Source organism: Aedes albopictus, chromosome 2 (assembly GCF_035046485.1).
Source record: "Aedes albopictus strain Foshan chromosome 2, AalbF5, whole genome shotgun sequence".
In the NCBI taxonomy this organism is placed as follows: domain Eukaryota; kingdom Metazoa; phylum Arthropoda; class Insecta; order Diptera; family Culicidae; genus Aedes; species Aedes albopictus.
Genome location: NC_085137.1, coordinates 71,509,520 through 71,530,652, shown reverse-complemented (window position 1 = coordinate 71,530,652; position 21,133 = coordinate 71,509,520). Strand labels below are relative to the sequence as shown.

The window sequence follows — 21,133 nt, the reverse complement described above, 5'->3', positions numbered from 1 at the left end:
ACACAAACAGAGAGTTTGTAAGAGGAAGGGGTGGGAGATCTGCGAGTCACCTTTCGTCAGTTTTTAGGCGAATCCTTGGCCTAATACATCTCCCAGCCACCCACTCCGTAGTACTCATGAGGGTGTCATTGATTCGGAGGCCTGTTAAGTAAGTGCTACTTCAACAATGCCATACCCTATCCCAAGTTACGGTAAAGATGGGCGTGGTCGGAAATGATGACATTTGTGCTTTTGGTACTCTTTCTTAACACTGGAGCAAAGTGAACTTCCCGATCTTGTTCCTAAAAACAATCCGAGTAAGATTAATAAAAGGTACTTGAATGTTGTTAGTATCCAATCCACGAAGTAAACGGTAACTACGCTAACGCTAACGCTATCCAAGATACTTTTAGAACCTATATGCGGATTTCATAATCGCTTCCGGTGGTTCAGGACTCCTCCAAGAATTCCCCAAGGAATACCACTTACTATTCTTCGATAGATTTCTCTAGATATTCCTTTATGGATTCCTAGAGAGAATTCTTCAATGAACTTTTCTTAGGATTCCTCCAGACAGTCCTGGTTTCCACTAAATATTTCTGCAGATTCCTCCAGAAACTCCTCCTAGAATTTCTCTAGAAATTGTTACATTCTTACTATTCTTATTTCTAGGGAATCCACTGGAAATTTCTATTGGAATTCCTTCAGAAATTTCTGGGATGGAATCTGGAATTATTCAAAACAATCTTCCTGAGATTCTTCCAGAATTTCTTTCAAAAATTTTATCCAGGAATTAAGACATTCCTTCCGGTGTTTATCCTGGACTTCCTCCAGGGATTTCATCCAAAGGTTCTTCCAGAAATTCCTCAAGGGCTTTCTCCAAGTACTCTATTGGCTTTCCTCCATGAATTTCATGATTCCTTAACTAATTGCTATTATTGGAATTTCTCCAGAAACTTTAACTGTGGTAAATACGTCTAGGAATACTTCTAAGGATTTTTCATATTTACTTGCAGCAATACTTTCAGCAAATCGTCCTGAGATTCGACCAGAAATGTCTCCTGCGATTCCATCAAAGATTCCACCATAATACCTCAACCTCTACAAATTCTTCTGAGGAGAACAGTAGGTATTCTTTCAAGTATTTATTCAAGAAACTTCTCTTAGTATTCCACCGGTATTTCTGATGGGGTTTCTCCAAAAATTCCTGTAGGGCTCCTCCAGCAATTCTTTCTGGGGATTTTTCTAGAAATTCCTTTTAAGATACCACCCGGAATTCAAGATGTTCATCCGGTGATTCCACCAGGCATTTGTTAATAAACTCCAGGGATTCCTCCAATAATTTTCCAGTAGCTGCTCGAGCTCTTCCTCCAGAAATAACAGCTGAGATTTTTCATGCAATTATGCCTGCGGTTGATCCAGCTATTCTTGTTAGGACTCTTACAGAAATGCTTTTGAAATACTTCAAAAATTCCGCTTTGGTTCCTTCCAGGGCATTCTTCCTGGAATTCTTGCAGAAATTCCTTCGGTTGTTCTTCTAGGGATTTCAACAAGGACTCATCCAGAAATTCCTCCAAAGATTTTATTCAGAATTTTCTTTAGAAATTACCCATGGAATTCCTGCAAAAACACCTCTTGGCCTGAGATTCGTTTAGAAATTTCTCCTACGATTCCTTCAGGGTCTTCTCTATGGATTTCCCCAGAATACCTCTACCATAACTTTCTCACGGGATTCCTAAACCCTCTAATGGTCCATTTGGACCCCAGGCAACTTCGAAGTAATGGCAAACAAGTTTGGTAATGCATATTGACTTTATCTTTGCAATACCTTCAAACTAGACCTAGTTCGATTATTTAAGCAAAAATAAAATTGATTTCATGGCATTCTTTGATTTTTGTTCCATGTCAAAGTTGAACCGGGCGATTTTGTATACCTGGGGTCAATTTGGACATCAAATTGAATTCTCTTTATTTTCCCACTAGATGGCGCTATTTGGCATTAAAAATTTAGTAATGTAATGTCTTAAAATGAAATTATCGGAAGATCTAAAGCTTGTAGAAGCGTCACGCCTTCGGGAAAGTTGCTCAGTAAGTCGAGCGCTTACAGATAATGGACCGATTGATTTGAAATTCCACCACTAGGTGATGCTAGTGTGCATGTTAATTTTGAACCTCATATAACACCGGATCCTTATCACTTAGAAAGATGACGTCCTCGAGAAAGTTGTTGTGTTAATCAAGTACTTCCAGATGATGTGCCGTTTGATTCGATACTCCATACATAGGTGACGTTAGTGAGCATACTAATTTTATAACTCATATATTTCAGGATCCTGATCACATAAACAGATGGTGTGTTCAGCAAAATTGTTTCATAGGTCAAGAACTTACAGATGATACAAAATTTGATTCGGAAATCCACACATTGGTGGTGCTACTGAGTATATACATATACAAATTTTTAATTTCGAATATCCCAGGATCCTAATAACTCTCTTACTGTCCCTACTATCTTCAGCAAAGATGTTTGGTAGGTAAAGAATTTACAGATAATGGACCGTTTGATTTGAACCTCTGTCACTAGATGACGCTAGTGAGCATTCATATTTTGAATCATTTATACATCAGGATTCAGATTATTTAGAAAAAAAATAAGATTCTGCAGTAAGTTGCAAGAAATTATAATGATCAGGGTGGCCACTAAATATCAATTTTGAAATTCCCGTCTTTTTCCCGGTTTTCCCGGTACGATTTCTGAAATTTTCCCGGTTTTTGAAATGCACATTTTTTTTAATAGGTAACGCCCAATTTTCGTATCATATGGATGATAAATACCATGTAAAAATGCACTTGCAAACCTGTGAATACTATGTACTAGATATTTATAGTTTAATATTATTCTTGACGTAATGCATCTATGGAAAAAATGAAAGTAACTACCAATGGTGACATGAAAGGCGTATGCTACACAATTACTTACAACATATTTTCATTCAGCTCCAAATAGTGCATAATTCAAGCTTTCCCTCACTCATTATTTTACTTATTTTCTTGTACTTAAAAAAAACAGTGATAGCTAACTATGACAGATCTATAAGAGGTAAGATGTGCATATAAAATCAGAAAAGGTCGCACTCGATTATCCGGGACATGGAGGATAATCGAACCTCTTTTTTTTTTTTAATTTTATTCATTGGCGTAGGTGCCCTAACGCAACTTCATTGATGTTGTTTCCGGGGATTCCTCCAGGATGTCCAACTGAGTATTCCCCCAAAAACTTACATCTGGAGATTCTTACAAAGTTTTGTCCGAGATTTCATCTTTCGATTACTCCAAAAATACTATCTTGGATTTCCCCAGTAACTTCTGTATATCTTTTGTGGATTCCTCTAGATTCCTTAACCGTCCATAACTAGCGCGGTTGGCCACCACCGCCAGCACCACGCTAATTCTGAACACAAAAAGCGAGATTTTTTCAACGTGTTGTACAAAACACAACAGCGCGATCGCTCGAGGGTTAATGGATTTATTCTGGAAGAGGTTCCTTTAGGGAATTTAGGATTTTAGTCAGTCTGTTGGCAACTAGGGAATAGAACTTTTGGTCTGGGATCATGAATTCGATCTAGGGATTTCTCCTGGAACTCCTGAGGGATTCCCAAAAGAATCTCCCACATGTCTAGAAGGTTTCTCAAGGAACTCTTGGTAGAGTTCTCGATTACAAAACTCCCGCAGTAGTTTGATTTTCAGGATTCTGGAGTATTTCCAGAAAAAGGTAGCGTAAAGTTTTTGTAAGAAATTTTGGGTGATCATCCAGAAGGAACTCCTGGGTGATTTGCAGAGGGAGCTTCTGAAGGATGCCCAAAAGCAACTCCTGGAGCAACTCTAAAAGCAACTTTCATAAGCAACTCCTGGAGGTATCTTAGAACAAACTCCTGGAGGGTGCCCAAGAAGAACTCTTGAAGGAAACGCAGTAAGAAACACTGGAGAAATTCCAAAAGCAAATATAAAATAAAGATAAAATCCAGCAAAATCTCTTGGAAGTTTTCAAAATCAAAGTTTCAGAAGGCACTCCTGCAGAAATCGTGCAAAGAACTCGTGAAGATGGATGAGTAACAGAATGATATCCTGGAGAAATACCAGAAGAAACTCTGTAAAGAATCCCAGAAAGAACTACCGATTGATTTCTAAAAAAAAGCTTTCGGATGAATTCCAGAAGAAAGTTCTAGGGAAGCCCCAGAGGAAGATCCAGGAAGAAAAGGAAAAATTTTCTGGAGAGATTTCAAAAAAATAATCTGGGAAGAATTCCCGTACGAAATTTTGAAGATTGGAGCAACTCCTGTTACAATTGCGGAAGGAAAATCTTGATGAATCTTAAAAGGAACTCTTGAATAAATTGCAATAGGTTGTCTTGATTAAAACCCAGTTTAGTGGTTATGATTTTCATATCTGTTAAGATTCATGATGAAATTTCGGAAAGATTCCCATCCCAAAAATCTCATCGAATTCCAAGAGATAATCAAGCGGTACAAAAACCTAGAGGAATTCTAGAAGAAACTTCTTGAAGAATCCCAAGTTCTGTTTTAAAAAAAATTCCAAGTGATTGCACAGGCAAATTCCTTGGGATTTCGTAGAAGTATCCCAGGAGAATTTTGGTTTGGCTTTGATTTTGCAGATTTTTGATGAGGTGTAAACATTCAAATATGCACATCAAGTTACTCTGAACGACAATTTTCCCGGTAATCATTCCGAATTCCCGTCTTTTTCCCGGTTTTCCCGTTTTTCCCGGTTCGGTGGCCACCCTGAATGATGAGTCGTTTTATTCTGAATATTGCTCATAGGTGGTGTCAGTGAGCATGCAATTTGTATATCTCATAAAGCACAAGATTCTTAGAAAGAAAGGTAAACGCATAATTAAAAATATAAAATTGCCCTCATGCAGAGTTTGTGTGCGGTGCCTAGACTCCTGTGTCCTGTGAGAGCAATGAGAGCTCGCATGTCATAATCCAAGTGCACAATTTCTGCGTGCACTCAAAAAAAAAAAATACCACTCAGTGCACATGCAAAGTGTTCACAAGGGACTGTTCAAATATTTTGATGAATCACACGCATACCAGTGGATTCTAAAAAAACATACGCAACAACTTTTCCGAAGACTCCATCTTTCTAAGTGATCAGAATCCTGCGATATATGAGATATATGAAATATACGTGCTCTGTAACGCCACCTATACGTGGAGTTTCAAATCAAATATCACATCATCTGTAATCCATTAACCAACCCAACAAGTTTGGCGGAGATACATCTCTCTAAATATGTTCTCAGGATCCTGAGATACATGAAATATAAAATTTGCACGGTTAGTCGCCCCATCTATGTGTGGCCCATCTTTAGTAAACACTTGACCCAATAAACAACTTTGCCAAAGACACAAAATTTCTATGTGATCAGGATCTTGATAAAAATGTGATCATATACTTAATACTTACATACTCACTAGCGCCACCTATATGTGAATTTCCAAATCAAACGGAACAACATCTGCCAGTCCTTGAGCAACTCAACAACTTTACCGAAGATACCATCATTCTAGGTGATCAGGATCCTGAGATATATGAATATAAAATTTGCACGCTCTGTAGCGCCATCTGTGTGTGAAATTTTCAAACAAACGGTCTATCATTAGTAAAGACTTTAAGGACTGTATCGGAAATTAACTATAAACATTCAAAATTCTCTATCTCGAAGCACGGTTGGTCTTTTTATTTCGGTTCTTCTATGAAATCTTCACAATACAGTAAAGTTTAGAATAGCTTGAAGAAATTTGGAAAATGTTTAGTATAATTAAAAATATGGTTCTATGAGTATACCACACACAATAACAATCTGTACAAAACGCCATTATTTTAAATTATGTCTTTAACGTTTCCAAAATTTGTACCGAAAAAAAATTGTACGGGGAAAAATCTGGAAAATAATTATTATTACTAGCAGTTATGTACACATAACATATCACTCAATACCGACTTTTAAAATTCTTATTTTGGATAGAAAAACTTCCAACATTTAGAAAATGGTCTATCCTAATAAGCACCTGCTTTTTGGTCGAACTGACGCTCTGTTTTAAATATCTTCAGAGGTTATAAAATTCCGTTCTCTGATAAAACTACCTCTTCAATAAATTTTAATACATGCCCAATAGAAAAAAAAAATGCGTATTTTCAACTTTATCTATTTTTTATTTGCGTAATCGTTCTTTGAAGACGCATAAAAAAGAGTCCCTCGAAAAATGGCTTTTTTTCATTTTTTAAGAATTGCGCTAATCTGCGGAGGAATCTTTTTTTAATAGAAATAATTTTCCTGCATCATGAACACTGTAGAAAAGAATATATTTGTGCCAAAATAAATGAAAAAAATGAATATTTTCCCACAGTTTCCGCAATTTCAAATTTTTAGGAGGTGTCCAAAATATAAAAAAAACATATGTGCAATTAAATAAAAGAAAATCGGGTTAAGTACGGTTCCTTTGAATTCCACTAAGAATTTGCATCCTTTGACAGATACGTATTTCGACCTCAACTGTAAGGTCGTCTTCAGTGTCTTGTACTTGACTCGACTGAAGAGATCCATCGCATTCTACACGTCCAATGTGCAATGTTTGAGATAAAAGTCCAAGTTAAGGCCGCACGGGACGACGTGTAATTTTTCCTATCTTCCCTCTCTTTCTAACAATTTGCCTCACGATTTTGAAGATGCAAATATCAAATTCCACTGCACTGACGATGCTGAAACTTTAGTCGATTGTACACCGCAAGTGAGCAAATGAACGATTAAATTTTTAGTCAAAATATGAAGTAGAAGTTGAGATTTACATCTTACTAACAACAGAGCAATGGCGGACTATTCAACCACCGTCCCGTCCGGCCTTAAATGATTATTTTTTGAAAATCAGACCTGCCATTCTTTATTTAAAAGATTTATATAGTATCTCCAAAAAAGAAGTTATGTTTATTTCGAATAGATTATTTTGTAGGCAGTTGTGAAAGTTCATAGTTAATTTCCGATACAGCCCTCACCCTATAAACAACTTTGTTGAAGACACCAAATTTCTATGTGGTCAGGATCTTGATATATATGTGCTCAAATACTTAACACTCTCATGCTCACTCACTCAACGGTCTAGCATCTGTAAGTCCTTGCCCAACCCAACAACTTTGCTGAAGATACCGATCTGCTAATAAGACAGGATCATGAGATACAGAAGAGCAAATTTGGGGTCCTAATGGACCCCAGGTTTCCGAAATGGACCATTTTTTAAGTTTTCCTGTAGAGGGTTAAGTAACTCCGCTTGGCTTTCCTGCATACATTCCAACTGGATTCCTCAAGCAATTCTTGTTGTGGCTCTTTCAGCAATTTCTTCTAGGACTCTTCCATAAGTTCTAACTTTGACCTACAGGAATCCCTGTAGGGTTCCTGGCATTCTTGCTGGGATTGCTCATGAGATTCCATTAAAAACTCTTGCTGGGATTATCTAGGGCAAGCTTCCTAGGATTCTTTCAGAACTTCCTGCGGTACTGCCTCCAGCGATAACTCTAGAAATTTTATCGTGGGATCATTGGCTTTGTCAGCTTTTTTATTTTTCCTTACTGATCTTCATAAACAAACACGAGACAGAGAAGAGAAGGGGACAATGGCCTCTTCTTTCATCCCGCACTTTTTCGTGTTTATCAAGGTAGCTATGCCAATGCCTGTGATTTCTCCAAAAAATCTCATGTAATTCCTTCAGGAACTTCAGCTGGAATTCCATCAGCGATTCCTGCTGTGATTCTCCCAGCATTTCCTTCTAGGACTCCTCCATAAGTTCTAACTGTGACCTATAGGAATCCTTCTTGGGATTTCCCCTGGCATTCTCGCTGGGATTCTTCTGGGCAGTCTTCCTAGGATAGTTCCAGATATGCCTTAGATGATTTTTAAGGGATTTTTTTTTTCTAAATACTCATGCACGATTTCCTCCAGAGATTTTATCCATTGATTATAATAGATTTTTTTCATGAAATTCCTCCTGGAACTCCACTTAGGCTTCCTAAAGAAATTCCAGCTAAAGGAACTCCAATAGAACTCTCTAGAGGAATCCCTAAAAAAAATTCTAGATATACCATAGTTTTTCTATGTTTTTCTAGAAAAAAATCTAGGAGGTATTACTAAAGAACATTTTAGTTAAATCCCACCAGGAATGCCTGGAGGAATCCTAAAAGAAGTTTACAGGAGGGATGCCCAGAGAAAGTCCTGAAAGAATCGGTAGAGGTATTCTGGAGAAATCCGTGGCGAAGCCTCTAGGGGATTTGCTGGAGAAATTTCTGGAAGAATCCCAGGAAGAACGTTCGAAAAAGTTTCAGCAAGAATGCCAGGAGAAATGTCAAGAGTTTTTTTTATTGTCCACTAGGGCACTACGTGAGCGATTTCAATTGACAGCTATACCTATTGTACAGAGCCTAGATGTATTCTATTGTACTTTATCGAACTGGTTGCCTTTCTGTTGCTTTCACTTTTCTACTCTACATGTAGAATGATGAGCACAAGGATGGATGATATGTGGCCGTTGTTCCTTTCCAGTCCGATTGGGGGTCCATTATGAGTAGCAGTTCGCCGATGTCCAGGTATCCGGGTCCGTTTGAGCCATGGGGCTCAGAAGAGGGTCAGTGTCAACCGCTCTCGGTGAAGAGCAACTGACGAAAATTGCAAGTGCCGGGGCTGGGAATCAAACCCATGACCATCCGCATATGAAGCGAACGTGTGACCAACTACGCCACGGGCCCCGGCAAATTTCAAGAGTTATCCCTAAAATATTTCATGAAGGTATACCAGTTAGAATTGCTGGTAGAGTCCTAAGAGAAATTGCTGGAAGTAACGCAGGAGGAATTGCTGAGGAACCCCATCCAGAATTCCTACAGGTAGGCCCAAACGAGTTCCTGCAGGAACTCAATGAGAAGTTTTTCTAATGGAATTCCTGGAGCAATCATCGGAAAAACTTCTGAAAGAATCCGAGGAAGATTGTTTTGAATAATTTGAATCCCCAATAAAAACATTTAGAAGAATTCCGGGAGGTATAATGTCTAGAAAAATCCTAGGACGGATTGCTGCATTGATTGTGAATTAAATTGAGATTTGCTTAGCCTTTCGCATTGCAAAATTGAGCCATTTGTAAGGAACGTGGGCTTTCCAAACTATTATTTTTTCTTTTCTGCTGTTGACCTCAAACTTTTGATCAAGTAGTGTTTATATCACATTACAACCTCCTCCCCTAAGCCAAACTTATTCGGCGTTTGTTGATTCTACCGCTTGTTTCGTCGTCGAGGCTGACAAATGTGCTGAAGCCGCAAAAGACATCGTCGCCGGTTTCTTTCACCTGGCGGGCGGTCGTTCGTTTGTGCGTTTGTACGTTCGTTACCGGTACACCTGGGCGGTGTAAAAGTTCACTGACTATGACAAACAGGTTGGTTGGTTTGGTGGTGGATATTAATGAATCAACAGCCACGACACCACGCCGCCGTGCCGGTTCCGGCACCTACGGCGACAGCATACCATACGACGACGGAGGAAGTGTGCGTGTTTGTGCTGAGAGATCGGAAGAAACGGAACCTCTTTACAGCAATTCGATTCCAAATTGAATACAACGACAATATTAAATATCAACCAAAATGTCTTAAATTTGTTATTATAAAGTATTTTATATCAATAAATTATCATCTATTTGATATTGGTATACGTTCCAGAGTCAGCTACAAGACGCCGCTTGGACCACACCGATCCGGAGAACCCAATCACAGAATATAGGTTGGATAAGTTTATATGGGTGAGCTCGTTCCATATTATTAAAATAAAATAATGATATATGATGCATCAAATTATGAAACCCCCCCAGCAAAGTTGAATAACAGCCTCATAACAAAATGATAACTAGTGCTCACTCAAGAACTCATTTAACAATTTTGTGTTATCGCCTTGATAATTCATGTCACCGCACCTGTCAAACTCTGAAGCATCATCAACGACAACAACATCGGAAATTAGTTATCAATGACCGAGCAAATACCTCTCTGATAACAAAATGTGTTTTCAATCAGATCAAGTCAACTGATTTACAGAAGTTGTTATCAGGATGCTCCTGATGATAACAAAATGAGTTGTTTTAATGATATCATGGGCCTGTTTATTCAACCAAACTGAGAACAAATTTAGATAATTATTTTAGATATCAGATAACACAGTATGTTATCCGTTTATTATGAAACTTTGCTCGGGCAGTGTTTCGTTACATCAAATATCGACCATGTTTTTCACTCATTCAGTTCTTATTTTATATTCTAACTTTTCTTATCTCTTTCAGACTTTGTTATTGTGTTCTTCTCGGGATGAGGTGTGGTTATTCTGGTTCCTTTTGTTCGTTCCAAACATATTAAACAAAATTGATGGGGAGGTGCCAAGTAAACTCTAAACTACTTTTGATTGATATAATAACGAATGCTCACACTTGGTCGAGGGGTGCATCTGTTTGGGTTTCTCGTGCGTTAATAACTAAATACCGAGAAGGTTAGACGGGGCATCGGATGAGATTGTTGCTTCATGCCGACGACCTTTCGAACGCTAACGATGTTCTTGCCACCCAGAGACGAACTTTTTTTCTGTTTCGATGAATCGATGACATTAGAATTAAAAATTAGCTGAGCGTGCTTTCAATCACGTCGTCATATTATTTCACTCTTTTTTATCCCTGATAGATGGTATCAGTATAGTAGTACGAGGAGTGGGTAAGACAGGTAGAATATGTCCTGTACGAAATGTTTCATTCTATTTTTCTACATTATTGTAGATAATATCTTTTTCAACTTACAAAAAAAGTCTGTTCGTAAATATTAGAACAAATGACAAAAAACATAAAAAAAAGATGAGACGTTGATGATATTTTTTATGAAACTCCGTCCGAGTCCTTTAGCTTCTGCTGTAAGCACGTGCAGTGCACATTCGTCACCGCTTTTATGTCTTTCTCTTTGATCCTTCTACATTTCCGATTTGGTCGGAATCTGTGCCAATCACAAAAAAGCTGTGTAAGGCAACTACCAAATTTCTCGAAAGAAAACGGAAAAATGTGTGCACCACTTGTGTCTTGTGTCCAACGGGACACAAACGAACAAAACTAACGTTGTTCAAATCATCTAGTCTAGGTGAAAGAAGAAGTAAGGACCACTGCACCGTCGTCCTTCCGGGGAAACACTTACGCCATCGTAGAGCACTTGTTTGCCGGGAGTATCCTTGATGAACTTTCCTGTAATTTAGCAAAAGAAAACAAAGACAAATTAGTGAAATTGCTTCTGGTTGTTGTAGAGCCACGTAGGAATAGGGAGAAAGTCACTCCACCACCATCGCGCTTGATTTATGTTGTACACTCTTGCACCCGCGAACAAACAAGAATACTCGATAGAGAGGAATTCCCGTGAAATATGAATTTGCATTTTTATACGCGCCTGTTGTTAGCGCGCTCGATTTGATTGTAGGCTAAAGCCATCAGTTTTGGCATGAGAAGCAAGGAAGTGAGTAAGAAGAAATTCAGCGAAACAGAGAGATGTTCCGGCAACTGTGTGAGGTTGTGAAATTGGACTTTGTCTAACGAAACCAGTTGGGTCCCATCCAGTCTGAACTAGACAATGACAATTTGTTTTTTTTTCGGTAGAAACTCTATTTCGCGGCTGTTTGTTTCTTTGATAGTTCCGAATAACCATAAAAGAGGAAGCCGACAGTAGGTTTCCATTGGTTTCGACTGTCTGCCGTTGCATGATTTCTCGGATCGGGTGATTAAAATGTTTTGCTGCTGTTTTGGGTTAGTATTTGCTACACGCTAATAATTGATAATTTAAATTGCCATTCTAGGACGAACTAATTGGTGTATTATTAGGGTAGATGCACCATCAAGGCCTTACTTAGTAGCGTGGTTCAAAAAATCAATTTTGCTCCACATCGCTTATTTGATTCGTTACCAGATTATAAGACTTCTCCCAAAAAAAATGAGCTGATTTGGCTGAAAATTCAGAGTGCACAAGCCTTTCAAAGTTTGTATGGAAATTTCTATGGGAAAAGTACGTTTTACATTCAAGTGACCGCAGCATTTCCCCAAGTGCTCTAGAGTGTTAGTTGACCCTTGGTACTCCTAGGCTACTCTATCAGCTACAACTTTGCCGATAACCACATTAAAATCGGACGTCTCATTAATTAGTTATCGATTTTTTATCCAGAATGAAAATTTTTGATCATGATGATTACACTATTCGATGGGCATCACTGCAATTTGCCTTGAAACATGGTAGCCATGATATATGTGTGCTATCTTTGGCGCCATGTGCAGCAATGTTGCCTGCTGGGAAGCTGAACCATCACTATTAAAGTTTCTGCAGTTGGATAAAAATCGATAACTAATTAATGAGGCGTCCGATTTGAATGTGGTTTTCGGCAAAGTTGTAGCTGATAGAGTAGCCTAGGAGTACCAAGGGTCAACTAATACTCTAGGGCACTTGGGGAAATGCTACGATCAATTGAATGAAAAATATCCTTTTCCCATAGTAATTCCCATAAAAACTTTGAAGGGCTTGTGCACTCTCAATTTTCAACCAAATCAGCTCATTTTTGGGGAGAATGCTTAGAATCTGGTTACGAATTGAACAAGCGGTGTGGAGCAAAAACGATTTTTTGAACCACTCTATTACTTAGTCTTAAAGAATAGCTCACGGTAACTAACACAGCGGGCAACAAAATATAATGAAAGTCAGTGCATTTTTTCAGCTGCAGCTTTAAAACAAAAAGAGGTATATTGAATCCAAGAACTCAAGACCAACAATTGAAAAGGCCTCATCAACATTTTGTAAACAAACCTGATTCTGTCGATTTAGGGCCTTCTGGGGAATATATCTCTACTATTGCTTTTCTGGGTGTTTGAAGGTTTTCAGCAGGCTAACTTACCGGGGCCGCGCTGCCTACATTGCGTTGAAGGGGCTGCCTTCTTAGGTATAGCTGACGCAATACAGCATTTCATACTCAGCCGCTGGATGCCAGAACAGACGCTGTTTGAGCCGCACCTCCTTGGTGAACAGACGCTCGGGACGTACCCCCTCAATCTAGCTGAAGTCAGAAGGACAACAGTGCCCAGGCTGCACTACCAGCTAAGCACACAACTCTTAGCTGGCAGTCTTTGTCATCGTTTGACCCGTGGAAGCATGAGGTAGGAACTTGTGAGGACCAGAGCTATGTTGGACGCTCTCCTTATCGACTCACCGTTTTGCAGCCCACCAGTTGGTTGGATGGCCTCATATGCCCAATCTACAAGAAAGGGCACAGACTGGAGTGTGCCAATTACAGAGAGATTATCCTTTTAAATTCGGCGTATAAGATACTGTCGCGTGTCCTGTTCAACAGACTGCGACCTCTTGAGGAGTCTTTCGTCGGCGAATACCAGGCTGGTTTTCGTGAGGGCCGATCAACGACGGATCAAATATTTACCCTGCGGATGATTTTCGATAAATTTCGGGAATATAACTTGCAGACTCACCATCTGTTCATTGATTTTAAAGCAGCGTACGATTCAGTGAAAAGAAATGAGCTTTGGCAGATAATGTCAGAACATGGTTTTCCGGCGAAACTAATTAGGCTGATACGCGCAACGCTGGATGGATCAAAATCAAGTATTCGGATCGCGGACGAAGTGTCTACGTCGTTTGTGACCTTGGATGGATTAAAGCAGGGGGATGCTCTTTCAAACTTATTGTTCAACATTGCACTCGAAGGAGCGATTAGGAGGTCAGGCGTGCAGAGGAATGGCTCTATCATCACCCGGTCGCAAATGCTCCTCGGTTTTGCAGACGATATTGATCTCATCGACATCGATCGTAGGGCAGTGGAGGAAGCTTATGCTCCTCTGAAGAGAGAGACAACGAGGATAGGCTTGACGATTAACTCTACCAAGACGAAGTACATGATAGCGGGTAGAGACAGAAGCAGGCCTAGTGGTGTTAGTGTTGAGGTAGTGATTGATGGGGAAGTTTTTGAAGTTGTTGAAGAATTTGTTTATCTTGGAACACTTGTGACATGTGACAATGACGTTTCCCGTGAAGTGAAAAGGCGTATTGCAGCTGCGAGTAGGGCCTTTCACGGATTGCGTAGCCACTAGCCAGCTTAGGTCCCGTAACTTGCAAAAGCAAACAAAATTCGCTCTGTATAAGACGCTGATTCTTCCGGTTGCCCTCTACGGTCACGAAGCGTGGACGTTAAAGGAGGTAGACCGAAAAGCTTTTGGAGTTTTTGAGCGCAAAGTGCTGAGGACAATTCTCGGTGGGAAACAAGAAAATGGAGTGTGGCGCAGACGCATGAATCACGAGTTGTACCAAGTGTACGAAGATGCGAATATTATGAAACGAATAAAATACGGCAGACTTCAGTGGGCTGGACACGTAGTGCGAATGTCGGAAGAAAGAATAGCGAAAACAATATTCAGCAGAGAACCCGGTAGAGGTAGGCAACTACGTGGGCGGCCGCGAACTCGCTGGCTGCACGCGGTTGAAGAAGATCTACGATCCCTACACGTTCGGGGAAACTGGAGGAACATCGCCCAAGACCGACGAAGATGGTGCTCTACTATACGCTCGGCATTGGAGTAAAGATACTTTGTAGCCAACAAGGTAAGGTAGGAATCAATCTAAAGGGTGAGTCGATAATTATTATGCTACTTTCAAACTAACGTAACTTTTTTTCCTACTTCACCAAAATCATCCAAATTTTGCACAGTTTTTCCGTATAGTCTATTGTTCACATCAATTGGGCAGTTGTCAGTGAGGTTCCTGGAATAAATTTAGTTAACAGTTCACAAAAAGATGTTGTACAATCACATGTTAAAATCTAAAATGGTGGTATCGCACCTTGGAAAAAAAAACCAGGCACGATGCGCGTAAACAAACCAAAGAGCGCTAATTATTTGTTTCAAGTGGGATGCGAACATGCCCACAAGGAGGGCGTCAATCGAAAATGTCGTAAATTTTACCAAAACGCATCCTAAATTTGAACCGATACCAAAAAGTTGTAATAAATTTATGTTCTATAAACTATTGTTAAAATATGGTTTAATTTCGAAAACTGTAGACAATTTGCGAATCAGTTGAAGGTAGGCAGGCACAATAAATAACGACTCACCTTTTACACATTTCATACATATTAGTGACATCAAATTACAAGCATATTCATAACTTTAGAATGTCTTTGCCTAATTGAATATAATTTCCAAAGAAAGCAGTTGATTCACGTAGTTGAAACAGTGGAAACATCACTATTAGTCGCGATGATTGTTTTACTATATTATTATGTAATTAAAGTGTGTATCAAAACCCCGCCGGGTCCACTATCGGGTAGATTGCCCTACACGGCTTAGAATAGCACTACGGACCACCTGTTCCGGTGGTAAAAGTCCACCAAACAGGTAACCCCAATCCAAGGTGTCAGGCGACCCGTGCTGAGGGATGAATGATTGAGGGGGTTTAAAATATGCTCGATCTTTAACGGAGCCCGTAGCGTGGGTAGATCGCATTTTTGGGTTGCGTTGCGGTGAGAGATCTACCAAACCGAACCCTAGTCCTAACAAATATTGGAACAGCATAACTTAGTAATCAAAGGAAAACACTTTGGTCCTCATTACATTTTACACCTTGTTGAAAGCGATAGGTCTCGGTTTTAGGTGTGACTGGGATAGATCTTGAAACAAGGACAAATGGATTAGTATTCCTAATCTTTTATTCGGTGTTCACTAGTTGGTCGGCGTTAAGTCAGAGGGAACCAAGTAACAAAATTGACGAAAATTAGATTTTTAAGGCATTTGATTAAGAATTACTTTAGCTACTTGGAACATTCACCCGATTTTCTTAATGTTACAATTAACGAGAGTTATAGCACAATTTTCTTTTGATTGAACTGCGAAAATCGATAATAGTATGCAGTCAGAGTGGACCAAATGCTTGAAGTCATCAGAATTGAAAAAATATAAATCGGTTCAAATCCAATAATCAAAATAGTTTATCATCAAAATATAAAACGTTTCCAAATCGTATGACTCCCCAACGTATTTTCTGATGATTATTGATCAAGAGAGCACGTGGAAATTCATTTTATTAAGGTCAATATCGTATTTTACAGATCATCGTGTTGAAGCAAATTGTGGCAATTCACGTGCAGACAGAGTGGACCATGTGTCTCTAAGAAAAATAGTTGAAATTACCTTATTCTTCGTAATCCTTTCCAAATCAGAATATGTTTTTTTAGTAGCTGTTGGAATGTACCAACACCCGTTTCTTGAAGAAATTGGTTTTACCGGTTATTTAAGAATTGTGTACTTGGTTCACTCTGTTTGAACGAAATTTTGAAAAACGCCAGTCCTCTGAATAAATTATTATGAATCGTGCAACTACAATATTTCAAAAACGTATCAAACTATGAAAATACGTTCAAAAGTTGTTAGCTATTGAATGTTTAAGTTAAGAATTCTTAAATAGCTCATCAATTTACTACCCTTCATGTGGTATTGAACTGTTGTACTTGGTCCACTCTGACTGAACATAAAAATTGATAATGGTAATCAACAGTGTAATAATAAAAATATCAAACTTCAAACTTGCTGCTCACATCATACATCAATCCTATTAACTGTTGTCCTACTTGTGCATTATTTTTTCATAAAATATGTACAAACTTGAGTGTGAACTGTAGTTGGTTGTAGATTTTCCAAAAATCGTTCAGTCAGAGTGGACTAAGTACAATCAATTACTTGGCAATTTCTCGGTTTCAAACTTTTTTTTACGTTTTTTTGCGATCAATACAGAGCGATGCTTTGATGAATAGTTATTGAGATTTATGGCAAAAATTCATGAACATTTGTTGAAAAACTCAAAACTTATAGAGTTGCAAACTTTAAAGTCGTTTTTCTAGAAATTAGGTAAAAGACACATGGTCCTCTCTGACTTAACGCCGACCAGTTTGAAACAGTAAGGACTGGGGTTCCGATGCATGGGCAATATCGGTATCATTTCTTGACTTTATCGTTAAGGGATCCGATTTTGACTGAAAAAGGAGCGTGTTGAAAGCGGAACCTATCAATCAGAATTCTGCCTTGCGATCAAGTTGAAAACGACTACTGTTACAAAACCGAATACTTTATTACTTCTCAATGGTGATAAAGTAATACGACATGCACTATACAAAGGACACAACCGTGTCCACAACCGACTGAATTGTTGTTGATATGAGACAAGTTGATGCTCTTAACTGCTGCCAAATCTCATGAAATTAGAATGACCTGACTCCGAAAGTTGTTCGTAAAGGGTCGTTCATACATCACGTAGACTAAGAGAAAGTAGGTCTGGCCAAAGTCAAAGCCAAACTTAATCTATATGGACAAATCTTACAAAACTTGATCGACGTGTTTATGAACATCACTTTATGTAATTCTGTAGGGGTTTAGTATTCATCCAGTCCGGCAAAATACAGCCGAAACGTCAGGTAGTTAACAAACTACAGTTTGAATTCGCAAGACTGCCGTAAACTCCAGAACATGATATTTAAGAAAATGGCATTACGACATGATCAGGAGCTGCAGCTTTACCAAGCTGCTGTAAAAACGATACTTGAGTTTGAAAGATAAACTTTTACCATACACGTTTTCAATTTATAACTGACAATTGGAAAATTTGTCAAATTTGACATTTACGTTAAATTACAGTAGTGTAATCCAGGATTATCTGCCGATGTAGAAAAACTGATAATGTAGAAAAACGCGAGACTGGCTCTTCCAGTTAACCCGTATACTATTTATTGAAGCCTCAGCCTTTGTTAAATAACGAACAGTCTTCCGACCCCGTTCATTCTGATTTTGACAGCAGATTTTGTCAGCGATACAGAGCACCAAAATCGTCCCAGATTGACATTGTCTAGAGTGCGTAATAGGGGGAACATAGCATTTCTAGTGCTATTAATACACGAGTTATGGTCGAAATTGTCAAAGCGGCTTGCATATTAGGCCAAGGAATGGTACATATACCCTACCATACCAAAAAAAGTTTGATCTCGAGAGTACTGGAACTCGTATAATCTGGTGAGTTTATTTCTGCACATCGTTTTAAAATGTTGGAGCCTAAACGTTGATCAAACGTGTTATCTATGTGACCTCCACCCTACCATTAATAGCTCTCAACTTCCTGTGATGTCTGCGACGGAGGCAGAGGCCTCTATTATTTTTTTAAGAAGGTATCCAGCTAACTATTCTTCTCCCTCATCACCTGTTGAAAGGACTTGGCCAAGACAGATCTCGACCGTTGGAGAATTGCGTCAATATTGTCTTAGAGTCAGTGATTGGCCATACTCTCTGTGCTTTGGTACGAACTGGAAGAACGCTACTCTCATAAGAACGGCTAGGACTGTACCACCTAAGGATTTGCTCAATGCTAATGCTAAAAACAAAGATATTTCAGAAACTATATCTGGATGAAGTAGGTAACTCGACGATTTGATATCATTGTGAAACTTATATGCGATTACAAGCATAATTTAACAAACCGACTTGTTTTTATTTTTACATTTATGTGATCGAAACATGTATTATACAATATCTCAAAGCTGATGAGAATTCCTATGGGACAATTATGCAACTACAGCCAGTATAATAGCAATGTTTCCATTTCTTGTTACTGTTATGTTACTCTCAGTTTACTCTCATCAACATAAACATCAATACTAGATTGACATTTAGGTGAAAACCATATCTAAAGGTCCAATCTGAAAAAGAGAGGCTCTCTTTGTTCCGATCCTTATTAAAATATTACGATGTCACAGTGGACATTTTAACAATTTGTGATGTGTAGATCGAAAAAGGATTGTTCAATCTACCTTCCAACGCAAGAAACTAATTAAAATTTATAAATACAAAAACGTTATAATCGAAAGAGAGGAGACTTAAAGAGAGCCTCTCATCTGCACTTAGGACTTATAGAAATGTTCGGCCTGATTTGTCACTTAAACTAAACTAAAACCAGTAAGTCATGCAAAAAATATACTTAAGTCAGTTAAGTAAGTTAATTTAGTTAAGACAGTAGTAAATATATATAATTATAGTAGCGGCAACAAATACAAACTCGCTGGAAACAACTTTAATCATGATGATGATGATTAACCTGGGCTTGTTAGGGGAATCAAGTACAAGACACTGAAGACGACTTTACAGTTGAGGTCGAAATACGTATCTGTCAAATGATGCAAATTCTTAGTGGAATTCAAAGGAACAGTACTTAACACGATTTTCTTTTTATTTAACTTTAATCACTTTTTAAACATTTTTCGAAGGTATTTTGGTGATATACGATAATACAAATAAGCAATATTTTGAAATTTCTCAGCATAAAACATAAAATGGGATTATTTTAAAAAAATTTCCAGAGGTGCAGAATGGCTACAGCATTCGAGACCTGAACTTAGTTTTGATGGACATTTTTAATTTACAATAATGGTCTTTGGGGCAGTTTGATGTTTCAAGAAAATTACCGATATTTTTCCGGTTTTCCCAGAATTCCTAGTTGCTCGAAAAGTTGCCTTTCTGTACACGTTTAGTTTTATTTCCCGAGCTCAAATTGATCTCGGTTTTTCAGTTCGAGCAGAGAGTTAGCTTATAAGTTGGCCGGTTGCTGGGTAGCGAAATGCGATATGCTCATTCTCGCCATTTTTCAGCTAAGATTTCATTGAAACAGTTTGCTGACTATTCGAATCTCGGTAGATGTCCGGCCATTTGGCCGAATGCCATCTGATCAAATGGGTCGTTTGGCCGAATGCCGTTTGGCCGAATTATGACCAAAAGAACTTAGAGGAAGTTCGTGACCATCTAACTGCCAATATGATGATCAGAAATATTTCTTTCTTTTAATCATAGGCTGTTTTTTCTAGTTTTGACATTCAGAGATTAGTTTGCGCTAGAACTGCCAATATTTTATCCAAGATTTTTCCTTCTTTGAATCATAGACTGTTCTTTCTAGTTATACTGATGCAGGAAACTGTGACATGGTCACTTCAGTTCGTCATTTATTTTTCGATCAAACGGCATTCGGCCAAATGGCGTTCGGCCAAATGACCCGGAAACATGGGCAACCTCTGGCGAATTTTAATTGAACAAGTAACTTTTCCAATAGAAGATCTTAAGTAAAATTTAAATGGTGGGCGATAGCACATACTTTTTTTCTAGTAGAGCAGTACATTTTTACTGTTAATTCTATGTCATGAGAATTGTTAATTTTTAAACCCGTAACGTAGGTAGATCACATTAGAACGGTGCGTTACGACGTAAGATCTACCACATCAAGTTTAAATCTTGATATTTTCCTGCTCAAATCATCCCTGGCCAAGATCACAGGGTTCGACGGTATTAAAGTGAAGGATGTTAATTTAAATTCTTGTAATGAAAATATCACCTTTAACACTTTAATGCGCCTCCAACGGTTCATTGCGAACCGGCTGCTACAGATGGAGTATGGCTGATTTATCAGAAATGCTCGATAAACAGGAGGAACCTACTAGGGCCCAGTAGTTTCTATACCCAGGAAACAGTTCCGGTCGATTGAGTCTGGGAAGGTTTCGAGAGTCGTTGTGAATCATAATGAAAATATTTTGTGACGAGTCTCGGAATCCTTTTTGAGTCGGCAGACTTTAAACTGTAGCCTGGGCTTCCCACTATTCGGGTAATTTTAACAAATACAAATTCAATTCAAATATGAAATAATTAGTAGTATCCATTTTCTAATACATAGTTCTCAACATTTGATGTGCTTTCGTGATTTAATTTTCTCTATCATTATGTTTATATCTGATAGTTTTGTGAGTAAACCCTAATATGTTTCGAATGCCTAATGCTTAATAATATTTTCTTGCAATATCAATTTAAAATAACTAAGAAACTAATACTGGGAAGTGCAGCATTTAATAGTGCATGCTTATAGATTCGAAGCTAACGTGTGATCAAGACGAAATCGACAAAAACTGACTACTTCGACTTTGACTAACGCATACTATTTATGACAAATTAGATATGTTTACATT

The 21,133-nt window shown here is 38.5% G+C and overlaps 1 protein-coding gene across 1 annotated transcript in view; it reads right to left on the bottom strand.

Annotated features, from left to right (window-relative positions):
- The window catches only part of LOC109416244 (phosphatidylinositol 4-phosphate 5-kinase type-1 alpha), a 207,287-nt gene that overhangs the window by 177,801 nt on the left and 8,353 nt on the right, over window positions 1-21,133 (bottom strand). The window contains exon 2 of the mRNA XM_062849886.1: window positions 11,254-11,300. Coding sequence (XP_062705870.1) covers window positions 11,254-11,300 — 47 coding nt within the window. The remainder of the gene's footprint in view (window positions 1-11,253; window positions 11,301-21,133) is intronic.